Below are 27,483 nucleotides of genomic sequence, written 5' to 3'. Positions count from 1 at the left end.
TGGAAAAGAGATACTGATGACACCGGTCGGTATATGAAATGATTGATAGGCGAAGTTATCATCTGTCGTGATACTAATGTCTGCTTTAAGGATGAAAAGCGACTACTAGTGGTCAGCGCCAATCTGCAATTCGACGTGGAATATTTTCGGGACTGAATGGCTATCAGCATATAAATATGCATCCTTCGATCAATGCAAAGATGATGCACGCTAGAACGTAGCAAGCAAGAGACCAACGCACCAAACATCCGAGAAGCTTATGTAACCAGATTGAGAATATGCACTTAGCCACAACGACTAGCACAGCATGTCCAAATCCTCAATATCCAGGAGCTTGTGAATATGAATTGCCCGAGAAAAATAATAAACTAGGCTCTGATCACTTGGGACATTAAATTTCCATCGGACAGAGCCTCTTTGAAGATCTCATTGCTAAAAAATGTCAGCGAACTTTAGACAATCCTGAACATGTAAACTAGAACAGAGTATAGCAGAGATAGCTTTCTCCTGCTGAAAACATGACTGTGATTCGAATCACACAAGAGAACAAGATAGTCGCCCTTTTCTCTTTACCTTGTCCCGCATAGTTGCCCGAGTAGACCTGGACTTGAGTATCACCATCCCCCTCCGCCGCAGGTGACAAAAAGAAAAAACAGAAGAAAGCGCCTAAAAGTTAATGTGCATTACAAGCTCTCGATGCGGCCACATCCACAGTCTTGCTGGAAAATTATTAAGATCAAGAAAACAAAAGTAATGTAGACAAGGACACAATTCTGAGATTATGCACATCAACCCATTTTCAGAATCTGTGAATAAAATACATTCTCCCATAGAGCACCCTGCCACTAACATCACCTGTTTAGTGAACCCCTACTCAAATAGTACTGCCCCTCATTAGTGTTTGCATTTGGAGCAGGTAGTCTTTAGTGAAGAAAGACTCCCATATCGTGTGTTAAAGATGTTAAGCACCAATGAGATATCAGCCACTAGTAACCATCATGACAGCTTTTACTATTATTACCAATATCTACTGGCCAAAATAACAAATCTAATTAAGGGTTAAAAATCAGAGCCAAATGCCAACTCAGACAACTTCTTCAAACAAAACTTTCACTTGGCAGATGGATCGAACTATCAAGAGAGAAGACGATCCACGATCACAACTAAAAATAATGCTCTGTGAAACTGGTGTTTGATGCATGTGTCATCCACTAACAGGAACCATGATGCATAGCACCAAGAACAAATAAAGAAATAATCAGTAACTCGTGAAACTGTAATATTTATTTTTGTCACAGTGAACACAAAAACACTGCTTCATACAAGTGGCACAGAAGAAAAGTCTGAGAAACATCAACACTTCTATTGAAACCTAAATATTCTTTCACTTGAAATGCCTCACCGTGGCATTTAGGTTTTACTCTGTTGCTTCATGCGATCAGTATTCAACTGGGCCAACGCCTCTGTCAGCAATAAAGTATTCGCCTCAGTCATGGTCTGGTACTGAGAAGGCAATGTTGGAGGTAGTGGCTGAGATTTGTAGATTTGGAGCCGCGCAGGGTCGTCGACATACTCATCATCATAATAACAAGTTTCTTCGTGCACTACATCGACGGGCTGAGGATGTTTTCGGACTTGGTTCATTTGCATGAGATTTTGCTTATTCTCAGTAACGGGTACATGAGCGAGTGGTGCTGTCCCCTGCACAGTAGTGAAAATCTGCGGAGCTAATTCCGGTTTTCTCAGAGCTTCAGGGACTTCCTTATAAGCTACCTGAGGATTCACCAAAGGACTAAAATCCGGAGCCGGCTGACTAGAGGTGATAGCCGGAGCATCACGCAATGGACCCAGCATCGGCTGATTCTGTGACTGGGCCATAGGCATAGGCATCATGTAAGTGGGATAAGACTGATTTGGCGCATAATACAATGGCTGTTGCTGCAGTTGATAAACGGGATAGTACTGTGAAACGGGCACTACAAAACCAGGGTTCTGGGACATGTAAGGCGAGGCCGTGGGAAAAAACTGGACATGTTGCATCTGATCGAATTGAGGAGTCACTGGATAACCAGAAACTGGAATAGTTGTACATGGCTGAGCACCGGAACAAAAGGTCCAGCTTTTCGATTCGAGAGTATTCGCAGAAGTCTGGGTCTGCAGGGATGCAACATGTGCAACAGGGACAGTATAGGGTCCGGTCTGCATGTTTGAATTGGCACTCGCAACACTGCTACAATCTCTGTAAATCATAGACCAACAAGAAGGGAAATAAAAAAATAAAAATAAAAAACGAACCCAATTGCATCAATCAAATGGACCACATCGTCCCCTTGCTAACAACTCTTTTTCTAGCAAATCGAAGCACAGTTTGAACGAGTTATCCTTTCAAATGTCGCATTTTGGAGATGAAATGGAATTGAAATTGAACGAGTTATCATTTCTATCTTACACTAATGCCCGCTGCAATGTAATTGCATTGAATCATCGACAACAAGTACCTTGCCATTGAATCTTGGGGATGATTCTTAGCTCCCAGCTCGTCCACATGAGCCACAAGCGGAGGCAAATTCGACAGCGAAACCGACGACGACGTGGACCCGAAAGACGAGCTCGTCTCGAGAACCACCGATTCGGCACCACCGCTGTGATCGAAGTCGTCCTCCTTCCCCACGATCCTCGCGCCCTTGAGCGCGTCGATGAACCAGGTCTCGGTCTTGGGGTGGCACAGCACGGAGGGCTGAGCCGACTCGGATCCAGATTCGGGCCTCGTCGGGAAGAGGAACAGCCTGATGCGGGAGGGCCTAGCCCCGGGGTCCGACGACGAGGAGAGGCGGTCGAGCTCGTCCATCATGACGGCGAGGTCGTCGTCGGTGCAGATGGAGATGAGGGCGTCGAGGTCGGAGTCGGGGAGCTGATACTTGAGGGCGAAGGGGGGCGCGACGGAGAGGGCGGCGGAGAGGTGGGAGGCGAGGGCGGGGAGGGAGGCGGCGGCGGCGGAGGAGGAGGCGCGGTCGACGGTGACGATGCGGGTCTCGCCGCCGTGGTAGAAGAGGGACTTGGAGTGGGGGCGGGGGGCGACGCGGCCGCCGTAGCTGCACATGAGGCGGAGCTTCGAGGACGCGGAGGGTCGCGGTGGAGGCGGCTCCATCGCGGCGGCGGCGGCGGCGGGCGGCGGGGGGATCTGCTCAGATTTCGAGTTCCAATCCCCAATGGCGTCTGGCTTCGGTTTGCTTGCGAGAATGAAGAAAGTACCGCGTCAAAGTTTGAGCTTTGAAGGCTCTGTGCTTCGTATGAAGGTTATATATATATATATATATATATTAATTAAATTAAATTAAATTAATTATAAGCTACGCGCTCGCTCGTCGGCATTGGATCTGGATAACGGGATGCGGAGACGCCGGCTGTCACGTGGTAGCCACGTGAAAATTCTTTTTCCCGATGGCGTACCATAATAATAAAGAGAGAAAAATTTAAGAGTGGGACCTTTTCTTTTCCACCGTGGGTGAATGAGAAAATTATCCAAAAAAATAATAAAGTCATCGTACGTTCGTCAATTTAGTTCTAAACTTTTAATTTCGCCTAAACAGTTCTAAACTTTCGACGGTTTTCTAATATAGTTCGTCCGACCAATTTAGGTCAAAAATCATTAACGTGACGGTCCGATCATTTTATGTGAAATGGATGGTAATTTGACGTAATTTTTTTTAAATCTTTTATTTCTTTCCTTTTCTTTTTTCCTTTATCTTCCAGGATTTCCGGTCGACTGGGTCGCCGAGGCCCCGGCGATGATCAGTGAGCAACCCCGCCAATCAGAATTAGGGAAGATGAAGGAAAAAATAAAGAAAAAATAAAGAAAATTTCTCAAAACAAGGTTGTTTTGAGTTATGTTGGACGCATTAAATCGCCAACCGTGCCACGTAAAACGGTTGGGGTACATGTCAACGATTTCCGGCATAAATTGGCCAGAATGACTACATTGGAAAATCGTCAAAAGGTTTAAGATTACATTAACCAAATTGAAAAAGTAAAGACTGAATTGATAGTCATACAATAGATTTATGATTTTTTGGACAATTTTCTTGTTGATTAATTGGATTTGAATTTGTCAACGAGTTCATAAATGGCTCATAATTGTAAATATCAAGGGCCCTAATCCACGAGTAAATCATTGACAATAATCTAGTGAGCTTCCAGTGGAATTAATGACCGATAGTCAATGATCACTGATATTTAATACATGATATTTAATAATCTCGCCCTTTTTTACCGATCAAAAAGAATTTACAATTTACATTTGCAAATCTACGATAGTAGACTTTCATAATTAATTTACAGTCATACTACCTTACAGCTTTGTAGGTGAAAATCTTGAATTACAAGATAACGCAAGAAAAATTTGCTAAAAAAAAAGAGAAGAAAGAAGTCCAGTAGCCAGCGTATTTATTCACGGCTTAATCGACAGGAAATTAATTAGCAAATTATTCAATTTAACTCCATTTACTTTTATCGGTGTGTGCAAATATTTTGAATATAGACATAGTGGAATGATCTTAACGGTAACATTAGGGTATCAAAATAGGAAATATCTACCATTGAAATACGATACCCACAGGGACATAATCTTCAACCGATCATACGAAAATCGGAGATAAGACATAGAAGTTTTGAGTTCGGCGTACTCAGTAGCTTTCTCAACGTCCGCCTCTCTCTTCGCTCGCTGAACCAGGTGAGATTCGCTCTCCATCGACGCATCTTCGCTTAGATTTTCATGGGTTTTTAGCTTGAAACTCCGAGTTTGATGACTCGTGCGATTACAATCGGTCTGATCTGGGTCCTGCATTCTGCATTCTCGTGTTACATATCTGAGCGGATGATTTCGATCTTCATCGATGAATCTGTGGATGTATCGATCTTGCTTCTGTCTTGAAAACCCTTGGGATTTTGAATTACTTGGAGGCCAAGCGATGATTCGGGGAGAGGTGTAGGTTCGATATCTTTTGCCCTAATATGCTTCCGTTAGGTTTGCTCTACTTTGATGGGGATTATTCAAGATTCGGTAGATTTGGTGGAAAAGATGACAGGGGAAGACGAGGGTAGCTGGGCGGAGACTGTTGAATGTCGATTATATTCTTGTCTGTTTGGACAAGATCATTCGATGGACAAACTTCCTCTCCTGTAACTGAATATAGTTCACTCTATCTCTCTGTTGCAGACGAGGAAAAGGACATCTCGCCTTAGTCAGATTCAGACATTCGAATAAGACATTCTGAGTATTCGAATCAACATGGGTCGTGCTAAATTGAAACTCGAACTCATATCCAATTCAAGATCCCGCAGAATCACCTTCGAGAAAAGAAAGAAGGGACTAATGAAGAAGGCCGAGGAATTCAAAATCCTCTGCGGCGTCGACACGTGTGTGATGATATACCCAATGGGGATGTCCGGCGAGAGCCTGGTCGAGCCGGAAATCTGGCCGCCGGACGGTAAGGAGGTGGAGCGCATCGTCCGCCGCTATCGAAGTGAGGCCGCAGATCGCCGTGCCAAGCACGCCACCGGACTGCGCGAGTTTTTCGCAAGCCGGAAGAGGAAGATTGATGCCGAGCTAGCCGAGGTCCGCAAGGCCAACCGGGAGGCCAAGTATCCGGTCTTGGACGGGTTCCTCAAAGATCTCTCAGAGCCTCAACTGAGGTCGCTTCTGAGCGCTGTGGGCGATAGACTCGAACAGGCGAAGACGAGGCTTGCCACGATAAAGGAGAAGAGAAGGGTTGAGATCTCGGCACCAAGTGACTGGTTCGTATCCAGCGGCGGAGTGGACCTCCATGCAAGCAGTGCAGGCTTCATGCAAGATGGGATGGTCAAAGCCGGACTGTCTTTTGAGTTCATGTATCAACAGGACAATGAGAAGAGAAGGGTCGAGACGGCAGCGCCAAGTGACTGGACCGTTCCCAGCGGCGGAGTAGACCTCCATACGAGCAATGCAGTCTTCATGCAAGACAGCGCGGTTGAAGCCGGACTGCCTTTCGAGTCCCTGTATCAACAGGACAGTTTAGTTGGATCAATCCATGATTATTCGTTACCATTGAGTTCCTTACCGCCTGAGTGTTCAACGCAGTTCGGAACCTCAAGAGGTGACTATTCGTGGTGCAGAACCGTCAATGAAGTTCAGATCAGAGCATGATGTGCGACCCCCTGCGGCAATTTTTGACACCAGAATGTTTTTCATGGTCAGGCTCAAGTCTTCAATGACCCAACCTATTCCTAAGCAACTCACTGCTACAAGAAGCCGTTTAAAGGGCCGGCAAGAGTCATCCGTTATTTTAGTTTTCTTTCAACCGTTTTGTTTTTTTTCCTTTTCCAATAAAAGCTTCGACACGATCAGATCGGGCTTAATGGTTATTTTGCACTGCTTGTAAGTTGTACAGAAATGTCATAATAAAGTTGGAATAGTTGATATTCAGCTGCTTGTGTTTCTGATGATTAGTGGGATCCAGTTTTTCTGACATGAAGGAGGTTTTATTAACTCTGATGATGTCAGTAGGCTTCTTTCATGTCTTGAAGAACCTGTTTTCTCACTTTTGATGTTAGCTGTGACGGTGTGCTGTTTTGTTGATTGCGCATGCAACTCAAAAACAAGGTGTTCGGAGAGTAATTTCACACCTCTGATACATTGAGATATAGCAATAGAGCCATCCGGGAAACGCAACTAATGATAGGAACAAACACATTTTTTTTATGAGAATATCGACTTGATAAAGAAACTAAAACCATATAGAGACCAAAAACATAGCATAGAAACCCACTTGCGTATGGCCGAGTTGGTGGGCGCTTTCCTTCCCTCCTCAGAGGTTCTGAGTTCGAATCCCCGCTCGGTTCCGTAATTTAAGTGGGGGGCCCTGGCGGTAGGTTGCTGGGCTAATTTCCCCCGAGGTATAGGCGCCCCGATTACCTGTGCGGGCTCGTCCCCGGGGAATGGCTTAGGATGAAGTTTACGCCATTTGACGCACGAAGAAATCATCACAGGATGAAGTTTACCATACCATATCTATGCACGGAATTTACCGAGAGCGATGGGATCGATTAGAGTTTTTTTTTAAAACAATATGCACATGAAGCAAGCGAGTTATGATTCATTAAACAGAAGGAGAGAACTTATGTCAAACAAAATGGTTCCATTGTTACAATTGTAAAATATTAGGATATCTTGGTCGTTTATCATATCTTGATTAGAGTATGGAGTATTAAGCACGTGACAACGACCGCAAGAAATATGATCAATATTAATGCACATCGATGATCATAACTGATCGATTGTCGACAGATGATGACAAATGGTTAATGATAGTCGACAGAGGTATCGATTAATAAGGTCAACAAATTATCGATTATGGCATCAGAAGAAAGTCAAACACATAAAGGGCATCAAGATGCAGTTACAGGTTTGAAGTCACTGGAGAACAAATTGATGGAAGTCATGGACCTACTAACACGCGATTTTAAAGGAACAACCGTTTAAAGACAATACCACGGCATTGTGAGAGTATAAGGACAAAACTTTCAGAGATGGGGGAACTTGGCTGCGACCGCAAGAAAACTGCTCAGAGATGGCTATGGCACAACCACTATAAATACCATCATTCGTCTACTAGAAACGCCTCCCACGCACAAACAAATAAATTTATTATCTTTCAGTTATCTTTACTTTCTTGTATTGTACTTTCAATTTCCAAACTCGCACCGTCGATTAAATTCCAGCGTGTTTCTTAGTTATAGTTTTCAGATCCACGTTGTCGATTAAATTCCGGCGTGTATCTTTATATCGGGTGTCGCGTCATTGATTAAATTCCGACTTACATCTCTGCGGTCTTAAGCATTGTCGTTGATTAAATTACAGTATAGTTTGCTTACGTTCAGTTCTGCCGAAGTGGCTGTATTTTCCAAGCTTTAGCTTCGATTAAATTCCGGCACGGTTTGCATTTGTATAATTTTGTTTGAAGTTATCGTTGTTTTATGTTTACCTATGATATCTCCTGTCCGGAATCATTATAGAACCTATCTCCTTTAATAAAAATCGAAAAATAACTTTTGGCGAAAGATATTTCACTACCGATCAATTCCGACGAAACAGTAGTGGTCACAAAATCTGACATGGCATGTATAAGTTGTCCTTTGTTGCACTCCCTAACTCAAATTATGCGGACAATCATTGTCCAAATTTGATAAGAAAAGAAATATATATTCGATTGTCGACTTCTGCGGTCAATAATATTTCTTATGACACGTAATGCTCTTAAATATTTATGAAGTTCGCTATTTGAAGAAATAAGCGTCTTCTTGATAAAAAGAAAAGAAGATTGATCTGCTGCAAGAGAACGCCACTGGAAATCGACAGCAAATTATTGAGCAATTACTCAATTTAACTCCATCTACTTATACAATTATGCAAATATTTTGTATATATACATGGTGTAATAATCTTAACGGGAAACATCAGTATATCAAAATAGGAAATATATACCACTAAGATACGATACTTATAGGGACAATATCTTTAACCTATCCTACGAAAATTGGAGATATATATAGAAGTTTTGAGTTTGGCGTAAACAGTAGCTTTTTCAACGTCCATCTCTCTTTGCACGCTGAACCAGGTGAGACTCGCTCTCCATTGACGCATCTTCGCTTAGATTTTCATGCGTTATAGCTTGAAACTTTGAGTTTGATGACTTGTGGGATTGCTACCGGTCTGATCTGCGTCCTGCATTCTTTCGTTACATATCTGAGTAGATGAGTTCGGTCTTCATCGATAAATCTGCGTATGTATTGATCTTGCTTCTGTCTTAAATCGTCCTGAGACTTTAAGTTTCTTGGAGGGCGGCAAGCGATGATTCAGTGAGAGGTGTATGTTCGATCTCTTTCGCTTTTCTATGCTTCCGTTGGGTTTGCTTTACTTTGATGGCGATCATTCAAGATTCGGTAGATTTTGATGAAAAAGATGACAGAGGAAGAGGAGTGTAGCGAGGCGGAGACTGTTGAATGTCGATTTTTCTTTCGTTTATTTGAACAAGATCATTCGATGGACAGACTTCCTCTCCTGTAACTGAATGTAGTTTTCTCTCTCTGTGGCAGACAAGGAAAAGGAGGTCTCGCCTTAGTCGGATACAAACATTCGACGAAGAAATTCTAAGTATTTGAATCAACATGGGTCGCGCTAAAGTGAAACTGGAACTCATATCAAATTCAAGATCTCGCAGAATCACGTTCGAGAAAAGAAAGAAGGGATTGATGAAGAAGGCTGAGACATTCAAAACCCTCTGCGGCGTCGACACGTGTGTGATCATCTACCCAATGAGGATGTCCGGTGACGGCCTAGTCCAGCCGGAGATTTGGCCATCAGACAGTAAGGAGGTAGAGCGCATCGTCTGCCGCTATCGAAGTGAGGCCGCGGATCGCCGTGCCAAGCGCGCCACCGGACTGCGCGAGTTTTTTGCAAGCCGGAAGGAGAAGATTGACGCCGAGCTCGCCGAGGCCCGCAAGGTCAACTGGGAGGCCAAGTATCCGGTCTCAGACGAGTTCCTAAAAGATCTTTCAGGCCCTCAATTGAGATCGCTTCTGAGCGCTGTGGGCGATAGACTCGAACAGGCAAAGACGAGGCTTGCCACGATGAAGGAGAAGAGAACGGTCGAGACGGCGGCACCAAGTGACGAGATCGTACCCAGCATCGGAGTGGACCTCCATGCAAGCAATGCAGGCTTCATGCAAGATGGGGTGGTCGGAGCTGGACTGCCTTTCGAGTTCATGTGTCAACAGTTGGATCAATCCATGAGTATCCCTTAGCATTGACTTCATTGTCAATGAAGTTCAGATCAGAGCATGATGTGTGACCCCCTGCAGCAATTTTTGTCACCAGAATGTTTTTCATGATCAGGCTCAATTCTTCAATGACCCAACCTATTCCTAAGCAATCCACTGCTACAAAAACCCCCTTAGAGGGCTGGCAGTTTTCTTTTCACCGAGCTTAACGGGTGATTTTGCAGTGCTTGTACAGAAAATTCTTAATAAAATTAGTATAATTATGATTGAGCTTCGTGTGTTTCTGATGTTTAGTGGATCCAGTTTTTCTGACATGAAGTAGATTTAGTTACTCTGATGAAGTTAATAGGCCTCTTACATGTCTTCAAGAACCTGTTTTCTCACGTTTGATGTTAACTGGGAACGTGCTGTTTTGTTGAATATGCATGCACTTAAAGAAAGTTGTTCAGAGGGTTATAATCACACTCCTGATACAGTGAGACATAACAATAAAGCCATCCAAGGAAACCCCAACTGAAGATGGGAACGAACAAATTTTCATGAGAATATTGAGTTAATAAAGAAACAAAAACCCCATAGAGAACAAAAAAAAAAAAAAGTGCAGGAAGAGCTATCTTTCTTCTCTCTTAGGCTAAAACACAATGAAAGTTTCCCCTTAACTAAAACCGATTCGTTTTTTATCTCTCTCGGTGAAATCATCTTAGGGGTGAGTATGATCCGGGTGGACAGTTCCCATCCTAGAACCGGGAACCGCCCACTAAGGACTGGTTCCGGAAAATTGGAACCGGGAACCGATCGTTGGTTACATAGATCCACCCGGGAACCAAACCGCCGGTCCAGTCCAATTCCCGAGTAGGTCCATGGAACCGGTCCCACCAGCCAAGGACGGAAACGGAGACAGTGAGGTGAGCAACGACCGACAAGAGTGAGAGAGTGAGAGTAAGCGTGAGGCGAAAGCGAAAGAAGGTGTTTCTTGGTTCGGTACGAGGCTATAAGCGCCAAACGAGTTAGGTTTAGTTTAGGGATTTATGATTTTTTTTCTTTTTTTAATTAAAAATTAAATAAATATATTATATTATATTATATTATATTATATATTATTATTATATTACCGGTTCGGTCCAGTGGACGGTTCCACACCTGGAACCAGGAACCGGACTGATTCCCTTAGGAACCACCGGTTCTGGTTCGGTTCCGAGAGGTCCGGGCGGTTTCCGGTTATTTTGTACACCCCTAAATCATCTCACGAGGAACTTCATTATCTAGTATCCATGCACGGAATTTACCTGATATCATATAGAATTATTTTGAGAACAGCATGCATATAGGAAGCAAGAAAATTATGATTTATTAAACAAAAGGAGAGAATCTATGGTTCGATTATTGCAGTTGTAAATACTACGATATCTTGACCGTTCATCATATCATGGATTTTTTCCATACCACCAACTGGGGGTTGCGTGCGATCGATGCTTACTCTTCACGGGCCTTAATGCGATGTGGGTTGGCCTTTGATTACCTTTATTTGCGCCCAATTGATTACCTTTTCGAGTTTTATATTAATCAATGAATTCATGTTATAAATTATAATTTTCTTGAAATAAGGATTAGCAAATCTGATCAAATTTCTGTACAAATAAGTCGAATGGTCTTTTCACGGCGTTCGAAATACTTAATATGAATGACTAAAGCAAGAATGGAACGTGCCCATGATACTTTGATCATAAGTTGTTTCGTATTCAAATCTGATCTAACTTGATCCGAGATTATTGATGAACGGAAAAATACAATGTTTCTTCTAGTTTATACGTGCTATCTTTTCTGCCTTACAAGTGTTTTGCAATTTTGCTGTTTCATTTTTTTTATATTAAGTCAATCTCCTTTTTTTTTATATTGAAACTAATCATTATGTTTTTCTCTCATAATTTATAGATATAGAGTAAGGCCGCTACATATACGGTTCTACCGTTTATTTAATTAAACTGATCATCTTTGATCCATAAGCGAAGTAACTTCATCAATGGTTATCCAAGTAGATAAGATCTGCTAATTTTTTTTCCCCCGGCCGCTTCTTCAGTTGCCGCGAGTTTAAACCAATTTTGAGACAATAATTCTCTTCGCGAGCACTTTCAGCTTATCTGCAAACTAAGATTTCTTTTTATCTATCGGAACCACAGACATTACGTTTGAACGAAAGGCGAATTTGATCGGAAGAGTATATAAAATGCCCCTATTCGAGTTCCGAATTTTTTTTTTCCAACCGTGCCCTAGCGTCATGATTCATGAGGAGGGCCTTATCTCAATCTCACACGAAAAAAAAAAGTAAAGCCTATGCTAAATAGCGAAAATAGGCAAAAACCACCCTAACGACAAGCACTAATCGAGCGCTTTGTAAATGCTAAAGTGGCCCCTCTATCAGCAAGCCTGCCCCCGAGAAAGTCAATAGCTTTATAGGCCTTCTTGGCATATTGAAAAAATTTGGTCCCCGTGTCGTGTGTAAAAAATGAACTGAAAAGTATTCGCGTCTTTTATGAAAATATCCATGTATAAAATGTGATCGATAATGAAAACATTTTTCATTACCAGATTACTTCAAGTAATATGCAAGAAATTGTTTATTTGGAATATATCTTCCAAATCATTTTATTTTTCGCGAAACAAACGTGTCATTGATCTAGCTAGCACTCCATGTTCGTAAATTCTGTACTGTATGCTTTCATCAATGGTCATTATTAATAGGGTTAATATCGCGAAAAATCCCAAATTGATACGCTTGTGATAATTTTACACCAAACTTATTTTTTGATCAACAAAAATCTCAAACTGGTACACTTGTGACAAATTTTCCCTCAGTTTATTTCCGTTAAATTTTACCGTCCAATTACTTTGTTAAATGACACGCAGCAATTAATGGATGTACCAATTTTATGTTCTACCCTCCGTTTGTCACAGGTGTACCAGTTTATGATTTTTTGTGGTATTAATTCAATTTAATGGAAACTAACAAATGGTAAATTTGTCACAAATGTACCAGTTCGGGGGTTTTTTGTGGTCAAAAAATTAGTTTGAGATAAATTTATCACATGTGTATCAGTTTAGGGGTTTTCGTGGTCAAAAAATTAGTTTGGGGTAAAATTGTCATAAGTGTACTAATTTTGGATTTTTCATGATATTAACCCTTATTAATATGTCACCCCGCGACTCTCAAAATAAGCTCAAGAATGCATTAATTCAATACCTTCCATCGACCACCTAACATCCATTGCAAATAGGTGCATTCCAAGTGGCATAAGTTGAGATTAGCGAATCTATAAGTTGACAATAAACCCCTGACTAAATCAAGGTTTCCCACTAAGAGTTAGGTTTTGATTTGTCCAGCGCAAGCTCTTACTGGCCTAACATTTTTTAGTACTCCAGTCTAATTAAGATTGTCGCATAATTTCGTATTAAAATTAGACTTGAGGCTCCGATTATTTCGCGATAAATGAATGTTTTATAAATCATTTTTCTTAAAAATAATTGTTTACATTGCTTGAAATAATTAGTCAACGAAAGATATTTTCATTATCCACAATAATTTATGTCTTAATATTTTCATGGACGATGAAAATATTTTCCAATCATTCATTATCCCTAAATCTTTGCTTCTACCTTTCTGCCTAGTATTTCATCTAAACACAAACAAGTAGGCTGAATAGAACGCTGGCTTTGATACCAATAAAGAGGTGCTAAGACAAGCGATCGTTTTAATGAAAATATTTTTCAAATCATTCATTTTTTCATAAAACTCACGCACCCTTAAAGTCTTATTTTATCATTACGAACGCGACTGAACCGTCCTAATAAAATCTCTCGACCCCCGCTCTTTTTTTTCATCCTGCGGATTGTTATACCGCTCGTCGGGGGTTATTGGCTTGATGTCACGGTCAAATCACACGGCGTTATACTTTTAGCCGGAGAAGAAATCCGTTCCAAAATCGAATGTTCATGTGCGAATTGCAATCCTTTTTTTTTCCGAATTAAAAGCTCTTCTGTATGGTCAAAACCTGGACCCGATGCAGTTGATAGTTGTGGGTCAATTATCTAGACTTATGATCCGGCCAACGAACACGAGCCGGACAATAACAATGTTGTCCGGTTGCGGTGTGTGGTTTGGTTTGGTTGGTCTTTCTTCGACTTTTTCCTCGTCCTGTCTCCATCTGTAAAGTTTTTGCATTAAGTTTCAACCCCCACCTATCTCGCTTGTTTTCTAGCCCGACCCTGATCCACACACGTTGATTCCCCATCTCTCTGAAATTACATTTTCGGTGGGGATAAATACGAAGGAAAGGACAATAGGATGGAAAGTCGCAGGTGTCGTTTTCATATCAAGCGCGTCACAAAATGCCCGTGCTCTTTTTAAATTATGGGTAGCATCGTACCCGCAACGTGAATTGATTTACTGATCGAGAAATTGATACGTCCCGTTTGAGCTATTTGGATCTAATATAAGTTCGATCTCTCGATTTCATTTAGGTAGTTTATTCATGGTTTGGTTTTGCGTCTTTTCCCTCGTCCACAAGAGGGATGTGGTTTTGATCTTCATAAATTTTGAAATTTACTAACTTGGAAAATGGACTCTCTTGTCTTAAAAATAAAATTAAATGAAAATAAAGAAATACGATGACCATAAGTCAAACCGGCTTTGTTGACTGGATCAGCCATTATGTGTTGCTCCTGGACAACGAAACTTCCTCTCCATTTATATACGTTCACCACGTTACTGCGAGCCACGACTAAACCCTTGAATTATCAGCTCTCTCTCTTTCGCTCTCTCATGGATCTTTTGGCAAAGCCATTCGACGGAAGCTTGAAGAGATACTGGAGGAGGAGGAAATACAGGCGGCTCGACGGCGGCCGCGGCCAGCGCCTGCAGGTCGGGAGGCTCGGCGGCGGCAACACCGGCGGCCCACGGAGGTCTTGGAAGATCAAGATCGCCCGGAAGCTGCGGTTGAGGACCATCTACTACTCTCCCTTCAAGATATTCGTGCGGCTGAGGGACATTTACGTCAACATGATGGTCCGGTTGGCCGGCAAGGTCGGGTCCCTGAACACGGACAGCTTCTTCGGCGGGAAGCAAGCTGCGAAGCCCCGGCGGCCACGGATCGTGTACTCGAGCGAGGAGGTGGAGGCGAGGCTCGTCTACGAGATGTACAAGGCCCTGCAAGCTTCTGGCGAGCTTTCTAATGCCAAGGCCATGGAGAGGATGTGCTGAGCTCTCGCATCTCTCTCCCTCTCTCTTTCTGTCTGCAAGGAGATCATGTGCTCCTCTTTTGTTCTTGTTCAAGCGTTGCTATTAAGATTTTGCACCTGTACATCTACCAAATTTGAGTCCAAAGTCAACATTTGTGTACCGAATTCAGTTCATCTGTCATTACCCTAATAACCAGAGCCTCACGTTTTTAGGAGAACAAAAACTCATTCGATTAGTCCAAAGGCAAAACCACACGAAATGGTAGAATTGGCCGGTCAGATTCGCAACGTTTGCTGGTGGAACTTTACCCTTATTGACGGATGGCGCAGAAGTCAAGCTACCGGCTACGTAACGAAGAATGCGTTCTCCGGAGCGCGACGCCAGAAGGCATCGCCTCGTCAGAAAGTGACCTTTCGGAGAATGACTTTGCAGACCTATGAACCTGTTATCATCGTAAATTATTGCGCACATCGACAATGCGCCGGCTCTGGCCAAGATGCGTTGGTATGCTTTGTCGGCGTAGGAGCATCTTTATAAAGATGCACGTGACTAGTGCACCTCCGTCTATTATGAGTTTGTAAAAGTCCGAAATACCCTCGGCATCGGCGATAAAAGGGTGGCCATACCTTGTGCAACTAACCCGCGTCTCCATTTCTTGTTCTGTCAATTTTATCGCTTAGCTTCCGCAACATTCCCCACTTGCTTTGCCTAGTTTTCGCATGCCCCAGCCTTCAGGTTTCCTTGCCTTGGACGAATTTACAAGCTCAATTGAACATGAGCATCGCCCAAAGATTCGAAACCCAACCGGAGTACATCCAGCAGAAACTCCAAAAAGAAATCAATCATGCAAAGTTTGCTCTAGATTGGCAGACAGAAAATGCTCTGGCCAATAAAATTATGTATGGGCGGCAATGCTCTTTACTACCAGCTTCGCATGTCTTGTCTTTATTTGTGTTTGGCATTTTTTTTTTTTGTGTGGGACCATCGAAAAGTTTACTCTACAAGTAGCTGATACTGAACAAAACAAAGAGTTTAAAATGAGTCAATTTGACATGGGCATTGATACCCATGTCTAACAGAATTTAGCACTACTCCAATAGTGATGCATTTGAGGCAATAATCTTTCATTCCCGACTTGACCCATTTCGTCCCGAGCTTCTTATTGCTTGCGGGCATCATTCACATATTCATCCAATTTGAAATTTGACATGTCTAGTTGTGAATTGACCACATTAACCACTGAAGTTTGAAACCATATACGTTCCATCAGGGACTATTTTGTCCGTCTCTAACTTTCCCACTCTCTTTCTCTTTCTCTCTCTCAAGCATTTGCTCAGCCTTTTTGCAAAGTATGGCACCTCAAACCTGAAACTAAACGTCTCCATCCCACCCAATTCCCATCACGTTTCTTGACCATAATGCTAGGTGTACAAAGACGGTATATAACATAAGTCTAATCACGAAACAGTAGTGATGTATATTAAGTGAAGATAAATAAGTTGGGCATGCTTGCCGCTCAATAAGCACCTATCCGCATCACTTTATTAACCCGTATTTCCAATCAATCTTAATACGCCCGCTAGCATGATTCAATTTATTCTTACATGAAAATATATTTCTGATGAGATCCCAGTTTATCATTACGATTTCCTCCGAGGTTCCGTAACCGCGTTTTAACTTTCACGTTGCGCTACTCCACCACTTAATGCAGTACTGACAAATTCTCCCGGGTATTTGGTACCGCCATCGCGATGTAGTCTTCGAGAGGATCGACAACTTATATCATGTAAGTGGATGGAATATAGATTTCAACCATGATAACAACTCGAGTTCTATCATTCACAAGCGAATCGAGGATATGCTGGCAAATCAATTGACCGTACGGGTACAAAGTGCAACAGCTGGCAGGACCTCACCAAACCCGACCTCTGGTCGGGCTTGAGTTGGTTATCATCAAACCCCGTCCATTCATCAGAAGAAGGCATCCAAATTTCAATTCCACCTGGGCCTGAGTTAGGCCCAATTGGTAATCGCATCGGACAAAGCTTTTCGATGCGAGGCCCTTTCCCAAGCCCCGCCCCCATTTACTCTCGGAGGACATATGGATAGTAGAGGTGTGGCCGGCGATCGGCCAAAAATAAAATAAAAATAAAAAAAATTAAAAATTCGATTTAAAAAATAACAAAATATTTAATTTTTTTACCCGACCCGACCCACCCGTTTAACAGGTCTAATGGATAGGAGACAGAGCGACGCGGGGCTCACGACCGGGTCTAGACACGAGCGAACCACGCTCGTGACCACTACTAGTGGCAAGAGTTGGGAAAAGTACCAAAAAAGTTATAAACTTATTGCATTGATACCAATTCGGTCATAAAGCTTTCAATTTAAACAATTTAGTCATAAACCATTTCACATTGGTACTAATTCAATCCATCCGGCCAATTTAAGTCGGAAATCACTGACATGGACTCCAACCATCCTACGTGGCACAACTGACGTTGACGTTGACATTTTTATAATATTTTAATAATTTTTTGAATTTTTTAGAAAAATTTAAAACAATTCTCTTTATTTATTTTTTTTTCCTTTCTTTTTTTTTTCTTCTCTTTCTCCTTTGGCCCGTACGCGGCCATGGCCGACCATAGGCAAGGGCTGCACCCTCGCGGCATGGGCAAGGGCCACCCTTGCCGATTCTGGCGAGGGCTCGGCCGTTGCAGCCTGGACAAGGAACGCCCTCGCCAGTCCTCGTCTGTAGCCACGTACTGGCTAGAGGCCAAAGAAGAAAATAGAAGGAAAAAAAGGAAAAAAGGGAAATTTTTTTAAATTATAAAAAGATTATTAATTATATCCACGTCAATGCCGGCCATCCACATTAGGAGGGCCGGCGTCCATGTTAGTAATTTCCGGCATAAATTATCTGAATGAATAGAATTGGTAACAATGTGAAAAGATTTAAGACTAAATCGGTCCAATTGAAATATTTAAGATCGACTTGCTACCAATGCAATGGATTTAGAACTTTTTTTGTACTTTTCTAGGCAAGACTCCTCCAATTATGTCGACATGTATAGCAAAAGCCACATCGAGGCATACTCCCCACATACAGTATTTACTATTTAGTTGAAAGTAGCAACCCCATAACCCCGCGCGATCGTCGTCGCATATGTTAAAGGTTGGTGATTGGGAAGCCTTCTCCGGTCGTTGAAATCTCATCCAAAGACCATCTCCTTTCTTGAACGGACAATTACCTCGCATCGCTACCATCCAAATCATAACAATCATGGCTCATTTTATTTAAGGCAAAATTCATGATCAGCGGTTGGCCGAAGGGAAGGAAGCACCCCATCACGCCATCAAGGCTTTTTGATGGAAGCGATAGCTAGTAAGCAAGCAAAGCAAAACATAGCTAAAAAAAAGAAGAAGGGGGGCGGGGGCGGGGGCGGGGGCGGGCCATGGGCAGTTAGTTAAAGTTGTAACAAGGAAGCAACTCGAATTCGATGGTTGCGATGCACACATAAACAATAATCAATGCATCAACCTCCCCCCTCCCCCCCTTCTTCCTCCTCCCATCGATTGGAAATCGCTCCCTCCATCATAAGAAGACGACGCAACAAACCCCCAACCTCGCACCGCACGTTCCCATCACTTCCGTTCCACGCCAAATGTTCGTCTGACCAACAACCACCTATTAACCAACCTCATGCGTCCCCTTTCACATGCCGCCGGTCCATCCCCGTATATAAATCGAACCGACTCTCTATCTCTCTCTCTCTCTAGCCCCAGCTGGCTTGAGCCTCAAGCAGCTTTGCCTTCTCTCTCTAAAACGGTCTTTGGGGATTCCGGGCGCTCTCGCTCTCTGTCCCTTTGGCGGGAAAATCTTTTGCCCGGTGCCGACGTGTCCACCCCCCTCCTTGGCTGCCTTGCTGGCCAGTGGCGTCCCTCCACGTGGAGTCAGCTGAGCCCCCCGCGTGAACATCCTGAGCTCGCGAGCGCGGGCGCTCCCCCTGCGCCGGAGAGCACCCGATCGCTTTCGTCTTCCTTCCTTCTCTCCCCGCGCGCTGCCTATACCTTACAAAGCAGCTCCTCCGACTTCCATTTCTGTTGCTCTCTTTCCCCCTCTCTCTCTCTTCCCCGCGCTGAACCAGGTGAGGCTCGCTCTCCATTGTTGACGCAATCTTCCGCTTCGGTTCTCGCGGATTGTGTAGCTTGTGGATTACTACTCTCGGCCTGATCTATGCGTCCTGCATTCTCGCGTTTTTGGATGCCTGCGTTAGATTGAGTTCGGTCGTCTTCGTCGATTGATCTGCGCGTCCGTTTGATGTAGCTTAGCTTCCGTCGTCGAAATCGTGCTGAGATTTCGAATCGTTCTTCGAGGCCGGAGCGATGATGATTCGGTGTGAGAGAGGTGCACGTTCGATCTCTTTTGTGGCGGTTCCCGTGCTTCCGTCGGGCTTGCTTTTTTTGCTTTGAAGGCGATTGTTCGCGATTCGGTAGGATTTTGAATGAGGAAGGTGGCGGAGAGGAGACGAGTGTAGCTAGGCGGAGACCGTTCGAGTGTCGGTTTGTTTCGACGCGATCGTTCGGCGGACGAACTTCCTCTCCCGTAACTGAATGTAGTTTTTGCTCTCTGTTGGCAGCAAGTTCGAGGCACATGGAAAAGGACGCCTCGCCTCAGTCGGATCCAACCGTCACCACCACCTCCTCGACTTCGCCGGAGCAGCAGCAGCAGCAGCCGCCGCCGCCGCCGCATGCGCCCAACTCGCCTCCTCCCGCTCAATCCTCGAGCTCTCCGCTGAACCAACAGTTCGCGGCCAATTTCAGCGCGCTGTACCACTCCATTTTCCCGCCAAAATCGCCTCGCTCGAGCTCCGCGCTCATTTCGCCGTCTCTGTGCTCATCCGCCTCCTCCGACAACAACCAGAACGCAACCGCCAGGAGCACCGTCGCCATAGAGCACCGCCTCAACCAAGCTCGCCTCGTTCTGGAGTACCAGCAGCTGCGCGATCACTACGATCTCTGCCGCGCTCACCTCAACGACCTCACGGAAGAGATCGACTCGCTGCGCCGCGAGAATGCGCGGCTTCGCTTGTCAAACTCCGAGCTCGTAAAGCTCCTTAACCTGCCCTCGCAGGGCACTCTGGAAAGCTGCTTCCGCCGTCTCGGTCTCTCTGATGCTAATGCTACGGGATCAGATTTCTCCGGCGAAGACGTTTGCAGCTACAGTCCGACGAGTGTCATGGATCAGAGCGGATATGAGCCGAGTAATCCTGAGAGAGTTTGGCTACCGAAGAGTATATCGGTTCGGTCCAGCGGCTACCTTAAACTGAACCAGCCTGCTGCTAGCAACAGCCGCTCGAGTCGACCGGTGAGTCAACTCCGCATGCCAAGAACACAGGAGCCTCCAAAGGTCAGTTTGTTCTCTGGATTCCATATACTCTTCGCAATTTGTCCATCGATCTGTGAAATTGCGCTTCCTTGTTTGATCGGTCGATCTCAATCTCTATTGATTGAAGTGGCGTCTCATATTTCATTTGCTGCGCTATATGAATATTTTTTGTATCATGATCACGCTGTGGTGCGTCTCTGAATTATATTCTCGGATCATTTTGCTGAACGAGTTGATATCGGTCAATTTCAGTCTCTGTCGATTAAGCTCGCGTCTCCTATTCATTTGCTTTTTGGTGATTGCATTCAAATTTAATAATGATTTCGCTGTTGTTTGTATCAGAATAATCGCGGTTTTCTTCTCCCTTTTCGCTGATCGAATTTCGTCAATTCTTTTTTCTGTAACGAATTGCAACGTACGGGATCTCTTCTTCTCATGTGCAGTGGTTTGATTGTCGCTTTCATCGTATAATATGGTTGAAGCCGGAGCATCTTCGCGTCCTCCATATACATTTTTTTATTTTTTACGTTCTTTTTGGCCTTCGTAGATTTCTCGTCCATTTGAACTCTGATTTTCCCACTCTCGTTTACGTACGATCTTGGTTGAAATTGTCATTGATGATGGCATTATCTCAGGAAGGAGAGTTCGTGTGTGCAGGTGCAACAGCGCGTGTATGTGCCAGGTGGGAAGAAAGAGCAGGAGGCATTGGAGTTCGAAGTGTTCAGCCAGGGGATGTTCAAGACGGAGCTGTGCAACAAGTGGCAGGAGACTGGCGCGTGCCCGTACGGCGACCACTGCCAGTTCGCGCATGGCATTTCCGAGCTGCGTCCGGTGATCAGGCACCCACGTTACAAGACTGAGGTCTGCAGGATGGTCCTAGCCGGCGACATGTGTCCCTACGGCCACAGGTGCCACTTCCGTCACTCCCTCACTGAGCAGGAGATGATGCTGGCTTCACGTTGATCCCAGATGTCATTTGCATTCATTAATTTCTCCATTGATTTGGTTATGTACATAAAAACTCCCCGAAAGAAATTGATCAAACCCACAAATAACAACTCGAGAGGATAATAAAAGATGGTAAAAAGAGGTAAATCAAACTAAATTCGGTTGATATATCCAGGTGGATATATATAGATGAGATTTAGCCTGAAGAGATTAAGACAAAACTTTTCAATTGGATTTTACTATGCATCACATATAGCTATCATGGTAAGACGTATTTGGTTGTTTGCTGTTACTGTGATTTTGCATGTTGTTGACCTATGGTTGGTTGGTTGGTTGAGGTACAGGGACCAACTTAACCAACCATTTACCCACCCAAAGTCTGGGGGTTTTGTAATGATGACGACAATTTGTTACACACGGAGTACGTTACTTTCAGTTCAAGCTAGTTGTCCCTTGTCCCTCTCCCCTCTCGAAAGCTGTTGCCATCATCAGTGAGATGCTCGTTTGAGTATATGTCAATTCGTTAGCAAAATCGCGAAGTGTGGATCCACTATTTATCATTGGTTGGTTTCTTTTTCTTTCTTCTACCATTCTATGTACTCCGGATCCCGATCCACCGTGGCCAACAGACTTGAAAGCAACTTTTATGGTATTTCCATATGACTTCGTCAGAAAATGAATACCTCTTTTATTTGGTTTCCTAAGTGAGCGCTTCCTTGTCATCAATCAAACGTGTTAGAAACTCCCAAGCGAAAAGTTAAATTGCTAAATGAAAGTATAATTTAATATTTAAGCATTTAATGAATGAAAATAATAGTTTCGTGATATTTCTAATAAAAAGATACATATTCTATTTTTTGGGATCGGCTCAAATGTTTATCCTATCTTTTACCAAGAATTATATTAGGTATACTGAGGCTAATTTTTTTGTGGTCGGCTCAGTAAGGCTAGTTTACAAAATTATTATATCATGCTATGGCAAGTGACAAAAATGTACACATCCATTTAAAGAACTGAATCCTATTAGTCCATAGTCCATGCAAGTACGTGACATCGTAATAATCATTGATTTTAACATATCTAACATTGTTCTTTTCTCATATATATTGAAGTCGAGTGGGAATCACACCCAGTTTACTTCTTCAATCTAAGATTTGGCCATGGTTGGTACCACATTTCTGAAAAATTATTTGGTGAGTGTGTTATTATATTAATGTGTATTTGGACTATTGGATCTAATGGCGTATATGAGTAGCCCATGTGAGACCCACTACCCACTGGATATAAAGGCATGGAACTCCCTCGTATTGAGTACTTGCTTCAAGGCTCTAACCTCTTGTGGAATAAATTCACCTTTTGGTGTTAGGTCGGTCAAACTTAGTGTCACTATTTGAGACTTCTTTCACCGAAAAAGTCAATGAAACATCTTTCAAAATGTGGATTGATAAGCAAATTGACAAAGGGTGCGAAAGGTCCTTTTGATTCTTGGATAGGAAATGTAATTGATGAGAAATTTAAACTTATTGCAACTGGGATTTTCATTAGATTCCTTTCGAAAGTAATGTGGAATCGAAAAAAGATGCATGACTGATAAGATATGCGCTCCCGAAGTTTTGCCATCTCAAACTTGTTGCAACATGACAGATAACATGAGACGTGGTCCAATAGATTAATTTCTCCTATTTTTTTTTCTGTAATTTCATGTTTGTCATAGGATTTCTCTCGAAAAGTTATGTCGAAAAAAAAAAATCGTTGCTAGCCATATAAAGGGTACTAGAATGTAAAGGTAAACTCGAAATAAAGATGAAGAACTTGCGCTCTTTGATTAATTGTAAGTTTTGTGTATAGCTTACAATCGACAGTTAACAGCGGTTACTAAGAAAATTACACATTCTATATATGGCTCTTATGATTCAGCATTACTTAACTACAAACGGTTATCCACAAAATCATCGACTTTTATCATAGTTGCATTGACTCCACTTTTTCGACCGTTACCACCTTTAACAATTGCATCCAAGGTCCACTCCACTAACGGACAGTTATGTTAGTCCCACTAACTAATGGTTGCTTGCCTCCACTTCTTTAACGGTTATATCACGTCCACGACCTTTGAAGATTACACCCTGCCCGTTTCATCTATTCTCCTCTCTTTATCGATTTCTTTGCTCCAACACTTAGCCGTGTCATTAACAATCTCGGTCGGTTAGGGCCGGACTCTCTTGTGACGGACCGCACTTTACAGGCCAATTATCCTCGACGCTGGGCCATTTCCGCTCCCCCTCGCCGTTCCAACAAATCCATGTCGATGCGACTGCCGACTCCCACGCTCCGGACATTATCTCTAGCGTCGACAAGACTAGAACCATTCCTGGGTATGTCGGACGTCGTTTATCACTCTGGTTCGAATAACGCGGGATCACATGATTTGAAGCGATGGAAGTCGATCGGGAAAGGACAACACTCGCCTGGGACTTTTGAACCACCGCCTCTTGTCCGCGCGCGCCTATGTGGTTAGAATGTCGTATTCTCTGGCATGCACAGAGATCGTGGATAGATTTGCCCTTTGGCTCGGGGTGCAAGATGGGGTCCAGCCAAGATTTCTTCCTATTACCACGCTCCGTGCCCTGCCCAGAGGGGCCTGTTTACTCCATGAACATCCAATTCGAAATCTATAAAATATCGACACTAATTCGATTTACTTGTTCAGTGAATATTGGTAAATATATCCCGCGATCCACACGGCTCGTGCACTCGGCCACAGCCACGATCCACGATCCATGCAGTCAGCCACGACCATGATCCACGATTCACGGCCACGATCCACAAGCCTTTTGCTTTGCTTGAAATTCCTTTCTTGGTGTATCGCTCTTCGATGTGGATGTAAAAGCTCGATTGCCAAAGCTAACCATTTTTTTGAACCTGAGCAAGTCCTTAAAAGGCTCAAGGAAGAAAAAATAGGGGGAAGAACCCTCGAGAGTGTCACCTCCCGTATTCCCTCCCTCTCGGAAAGACGAAAATAGAGAAGGAATTAGGGAATCTCGGGTAGTAAAGATTGACACAACGTGAGTTTCACCTAGCTACCGCTGGATAGGCAGATATAGCAATCACGATTTACGGTTCATGCAATCAGCCATGACCACGATCCACAAGTGCATGGTAGGAAAAGTTGCCAAACTCATTTAATTCCTTTCCTTTTGCTTTGCTTGAAATTCCTTTCTTGGTGAATCACTCCTCTTCGATGTGGATGTAAAAGCTCGATTGCCAAAGCTAACCATTATTTCTCTTCTTCCTCAAACAAATTTTGATCATCACAATTGACATGTTGTGTCGATGTGAACGTAAAAAGTGAATAAAATTGTTGCTGCACATTGGCGTCGCAATCACCACGACATCCTCTCTCTTAATTGAGAGAGAGAGAGAGCGAGAAACTTGAATTTAGGATTTTTTTTGGGGGGCTTTTTTTTAAACTTCTCAAAAAATGCAATTATGTATCCTTCTCCTAATTGTAAAACCAATTTTATGGATCACTTGATCTAGATCTTCAAAGCTAAAAGGGAAAATTGCCCAAAAAGTCATAAATCTTTCAATCGTGCCAATTTAGTCCTAAACTTTTTGACGATTTGTCAATTTAGTCCTAAATATTTTAATTGTACCAATTTAGTCCTAAATATTTTAATGATTTAGCAATGTAGTCGTTCCGGTCAATTATCTAAATAATAGGTTTATGACTAAATTAGTAAATCTTCAAAAGGTTTATGATTAAATTGATACAATTGAAAGATTTAGAACTAAATTGGTAAATAGTCAAAAAGTTTAGGACTAAATTGACCGCCGTATAATAGGTTTCGAACTTTTTGAGCAATTATCCCAAGCTAAAATATTTGAGCTGACAATTTGTTCCATATTAACGTGTGTTGACCTTATCTCCTCTAGTGAGGACAAAACAAGAAACGTCGTTAAAAAATCTAACCCAAAATTTTAAAGTTATTAGGTAAAAGGAAACTGCATATATATCAAGAGCATACAAGACTTGTTGTCAAGCGGTATGTGACAATATTTCAACATTTCTCTCACGTGCAAGTCGGATTAAGGCCTATACGTGAAATTTGACTGATAGGGGGGTGAACACACATACGCAAAAGGAAAATTGCCGGCTCCAATACCATATTGAAAAGTTTAACCCAAAAGCTTAAACTTATTAGGTGGAGGGCAATCATACGTATATAAAAAGTAACGTGTGACAATATTTCAATAACTGTAAACTAATATGGATGGATAGAAACATAAGTTATCCAACCGCCGGAAGAAAAAATATTTCCAACTCGAATCGACTACAATCAACTGGAGTCACCGCGGGAAATTTAGCGATCCATCTCAAAGGGTTTTGCATCTCAATGGAATTGATTAGGCAAAAACTAAAAAAACTCAATCCAAACCATATGCATGGTGAACGAGAGCCGAAAATATCTCACATTATTAATCTCGACTTTATTCCCACCACCTTAAGAATATCCGTACGCATGCTCATGTCCATGTCAGTCGAAGTGCCTGTGCCTAACTTTATATATATATTCAAATTCGGTCTTATTCATAGGAAAAACCCAATATTGATATTCCTGAGAGGGAGGCACTTCGTCAGTCTGGCGTGCCCCTAACGCTGTCCACATGTATCACGTTCCTCATTGGCGGTGCCAAAAAGATTGGCAAAAACAAAAAAGTCGGGCGGCTTTTATTCTTCTCTCTTATGTCAGGAGCCACGAGGTACGATTTTTTGAAATATTGGGTCCTTTTCCTTCCTCTAATTTTCGACATTATACCCAATTTTTCCTCCATAGGAAAAAAATTGGGTGTTGTACAAAAAAGATAGAAACTGGGGAGGTGAACCCGTCGTGGAGGTGGGTGGAAACTGACCCGCTAAAAAAAAGGTAGAAATCGAAATATTATCAAAGAAGAAAGAGATGGATTGTTGGCTCGATTTGGATTTTTTTTTTTTTGAGAAGTCAATTCGGGTTGGCTCTCTGGTTAGGTGTGAGCTGAATCGGATCCAAAAGCTAAAGTTACTTTTAGATGATCCATGTTAAGTTCGAGGAGATTCGTGTGTTGCGCGATATTTTAATCAACATGGGAATTTCGTCAGGCATCCTTTTGCGAGTGGAGAAGAGAGCAATCAAAGGAAGATGCGTCTTCCGATTTCTAAGGTTGCCTCAACTCGAACAAAGTTGAACATTGCATCACCATATTGTTACGTGGTCTTGGACCTCTTTTACTCCCAAAAATTAGCTCATAATGTGAGACTTTCCTTCACACTTATAAACTGACTAACAGCTATTTCCACAATCGATATGGATAACCCCAATAATCTTTCCCTCGTACGTACATCGGGTCTTGAGTCGGAACTTTGTGTTTGTATCTCCCATTGAATGATGGGAAGGAAGACTGGGCAAAAAAATGTGATTTTTTTCATTTCTCTCTGATTTGCAGAGGCGATGAGACATTGGGAATCTCATGCTGTAAAGCAAATTCAGAAAGGAGGTGGGAAAACGGACTTTAGCTTCGTTTCATGGAAAAGATTCCCGAGCATTTGGAAGCTTTTGCGAGAGCGAATGCTGAGAGCTGGCGCAGTTGTCCCACTCGTGACCCACGCAGGCGTCTTTTATCACTTTTACTTTCTCTGCGATTCTTCAGCTTCGGTCCCCCGTAAACTCCCAACTTGCTCTTTCGGCCCCCGCCCCCACTTGAAAATCGGAAAAGCTCCTGTGCCCGATCGATGATCTTAGGCTGATGTCAAGCTGCGCCCTCTCTAATCATGGTGATCTCTATGTTTGTCTCGGATGGAGAATTGCATTTCGAGCCGGACGGGTATCGCGAATCGCGGGTTAATCTTTGCAGGACTTATCGAATGTCGCGCGCGTTTTCTTGAATCGGTACGAACGTATGCTTATACATAACACGAACGAGAGATGACTTAAGTTAAATGTATCTCGCTCGTTTGGGTAAAGTTAGAGATTTCGGAGCGTTTCGTGATCCATGACTAAGTAGGACTGTGGCACGGATGGAAGAGGCCCGCCGACAGCGACTCCTCGAGTGAAATAAACCG

The 27,483-nt window shown here is 43.0% G+C and overlaps 5 protein-coding genes across 5 annotated transcripts; 4 read left to right on the top strand and 1 right to left on the bottom strand.

Moving 5' to 3' along the window:
- Positions 1 to 1,255: 1,255 nt before the first annotated feature.
- LOC115681387 (uncharacterized) lies at positions 1,256 to 3,278 on the bottom strand. The gene is made up of 2 exons (XM_030605313.2): positions 2,499 to 3,278; positions 1,256 to 2,239 (listed from the first exon to the last, which is right to left on the bottom strand). The coding sequence occupies exons 1-2, from the start codon at positions 3,146 to 3,148 to the stop codon at positions 1,411 to 1,413; spliced, it is 1,479 nt and encodes a 492-aa protein (XP_030461173.1). The 5' UTR covers positions 3,149 to 3,278; the 3' UTR covers positions 1,256 to 1,410.
- Positions 3,279 to 4,639: 1,361 nt separating this feature from the next.
- On the top strand, positions 4,640 to 6,460 carry LOC115681356 (agamous-like MADS-box protein AGL36). The gene is made up of 2 exons (XM_030605274.2): positions 4,640 to 4,729; positions 5,216 to 6,460. Exon 2 carries the CDS (start codon positions 5,288 to 5,290, stop codon positions 6,179 to 6,181), a length of 894 nt encoding a protein of 297 aa, XP_030461134.2. The 5' UTR covers positions 4,640 to 4,729; positions 5,216 to 5,287; the 3' UTR covers positions 6,182 to 6,460.
- Positions 6,461 to 9,201: 2,741 nt separating this feature from the next.
- Positions 9,202 to 9,837, top strand: LOC130136706 (agamous-like MADS-box protein AGL82). Its single transcript, XM_056306829.1, has one exon. It carries the CDS (start codon positions 9,202 to 9,204, stop codon positions 9,835 to 9,837), a length of 636 nt encoding a protein of 211 aa, XP_056162804.1.
- A 4,740-nt stretch (positions 9,838 to 14,577) lies between these two features.
- Positions 14,578 to 15,167, top strand: LOC115681425 (uncharacterized). Its single transcript, XM_030605372.2, has one exon. The coding sequence runs from the start codon at positions 14,630 to 14,632 to the stop codon at positions 15,065 to 15,067; it is 438 nt and encodes a 145-aa protein (XP_030461232.2). The 5' UTR covers positions 14,578 to 14,629; the 3' UTR covers positions 15,068 to 15,167.
- Positions 15,168 to 18,949: 3,782 nt separating this feature from the next.
- Positions 18,950 to 21,824, top strand: LOC115681424 (zinc finger CCCH domain-containing protein 14). The gene is made up of 3 exons (XM_030605369.2): positions 18,950 to 19,194; positions 19,687 to 20,456; positions 21,093 to 21,824. Exons 2-3 carry the CDS (start codon positions 19,701 to 19,703, stop codon positions 21,396 to 21,398), a joined length of 1,062 nt encoding a protein of 353 aa, XP_030461229.2. The 5' UTR covers positions 18,950 to 19,194; positions 19,687 to 19,700; the 3' UTR covers positions 21,399 to 21,824.
- The last annotated feature ends 5,659 nt before the right edge of the window (positions 21,825 to 27,483 follow it).

The sequence above is a fragment of the Syzygium oleosum genome, unplaced genomic scaffold, assembly GCF_021117445.2.
Source record: "Syzygium oleosum isolate NSW1041296 unplaced genomic scaffold, Sole_v2.1 Sole_v2.48, whole genome shotgun sequence".
NCBI lineage: Eukaryota > Viridiplantae > Streptophyta > Magnoliopsida > Myrtales > Myrtaceae > Syzygium > Syzygium oleosum.
Note: the sequence above shows the minus strand (reverse complement) of the source record. Positions and strands in the feature narration are given on the sequence as shown.

What these genes read in the sequence shown, in the direction of transcription:
- LOC115681387 (XM_030605313.2), bottom strand. Translation starts at nt 3,148, where the DNA reads ATGGAGCCGCCTCCACCGCGACCCTCCGCGTCCTCGAAGCTCCGCCTC. An exon ending in CCCCAAGATTCAATGGCAAG is followed by an intron (nt 2,240 to 2,498) that starts GTACTTGTTGTC and finishes TATGATTTACAG; the next exon opens with AGATTGTAGCAGTGTTGCGA.
- LOC115681356 (XM_030605274.2), top strand. Translation starts at nt 5,288, where the DNA reads ATGGGTCGTGCTAAATTGAAACTCGAACTCATATCCAATTCAAGATCC.
- LOC130136706 (XM_056306829.1), top strand. Translation starts at nt 9,202, where the DNA reads ATGGGTCGCGCTAAAGTGAAACTGGAACTCATATCAAATTCAAGATCT.
- LOC115681425 (XM_030605372.2), top strand. Translation starts at nt 14,630, where the DNA reads ATGGATCTTTTGGCAAAGCCATTCGACGGAAGCTTGAAGAGATACTGG.
- LOC115681424 (XM_030605369.2), top strand. Translation starts at nt 19,701, where the DNA reads ATGGAAAAGGACGCCTCGCCTCAGTCGGATCCAACCGTCACCACCACC. An exon ending in GAACACAGGAGCCTCCAAAG is followed by an intron (nt 20,457 to 21,092) that starts GTCAGTTTGTTC and finishes TCGTGTGTGCAG; the next exon opens with GTGCAACAGCGCGTGTATGT.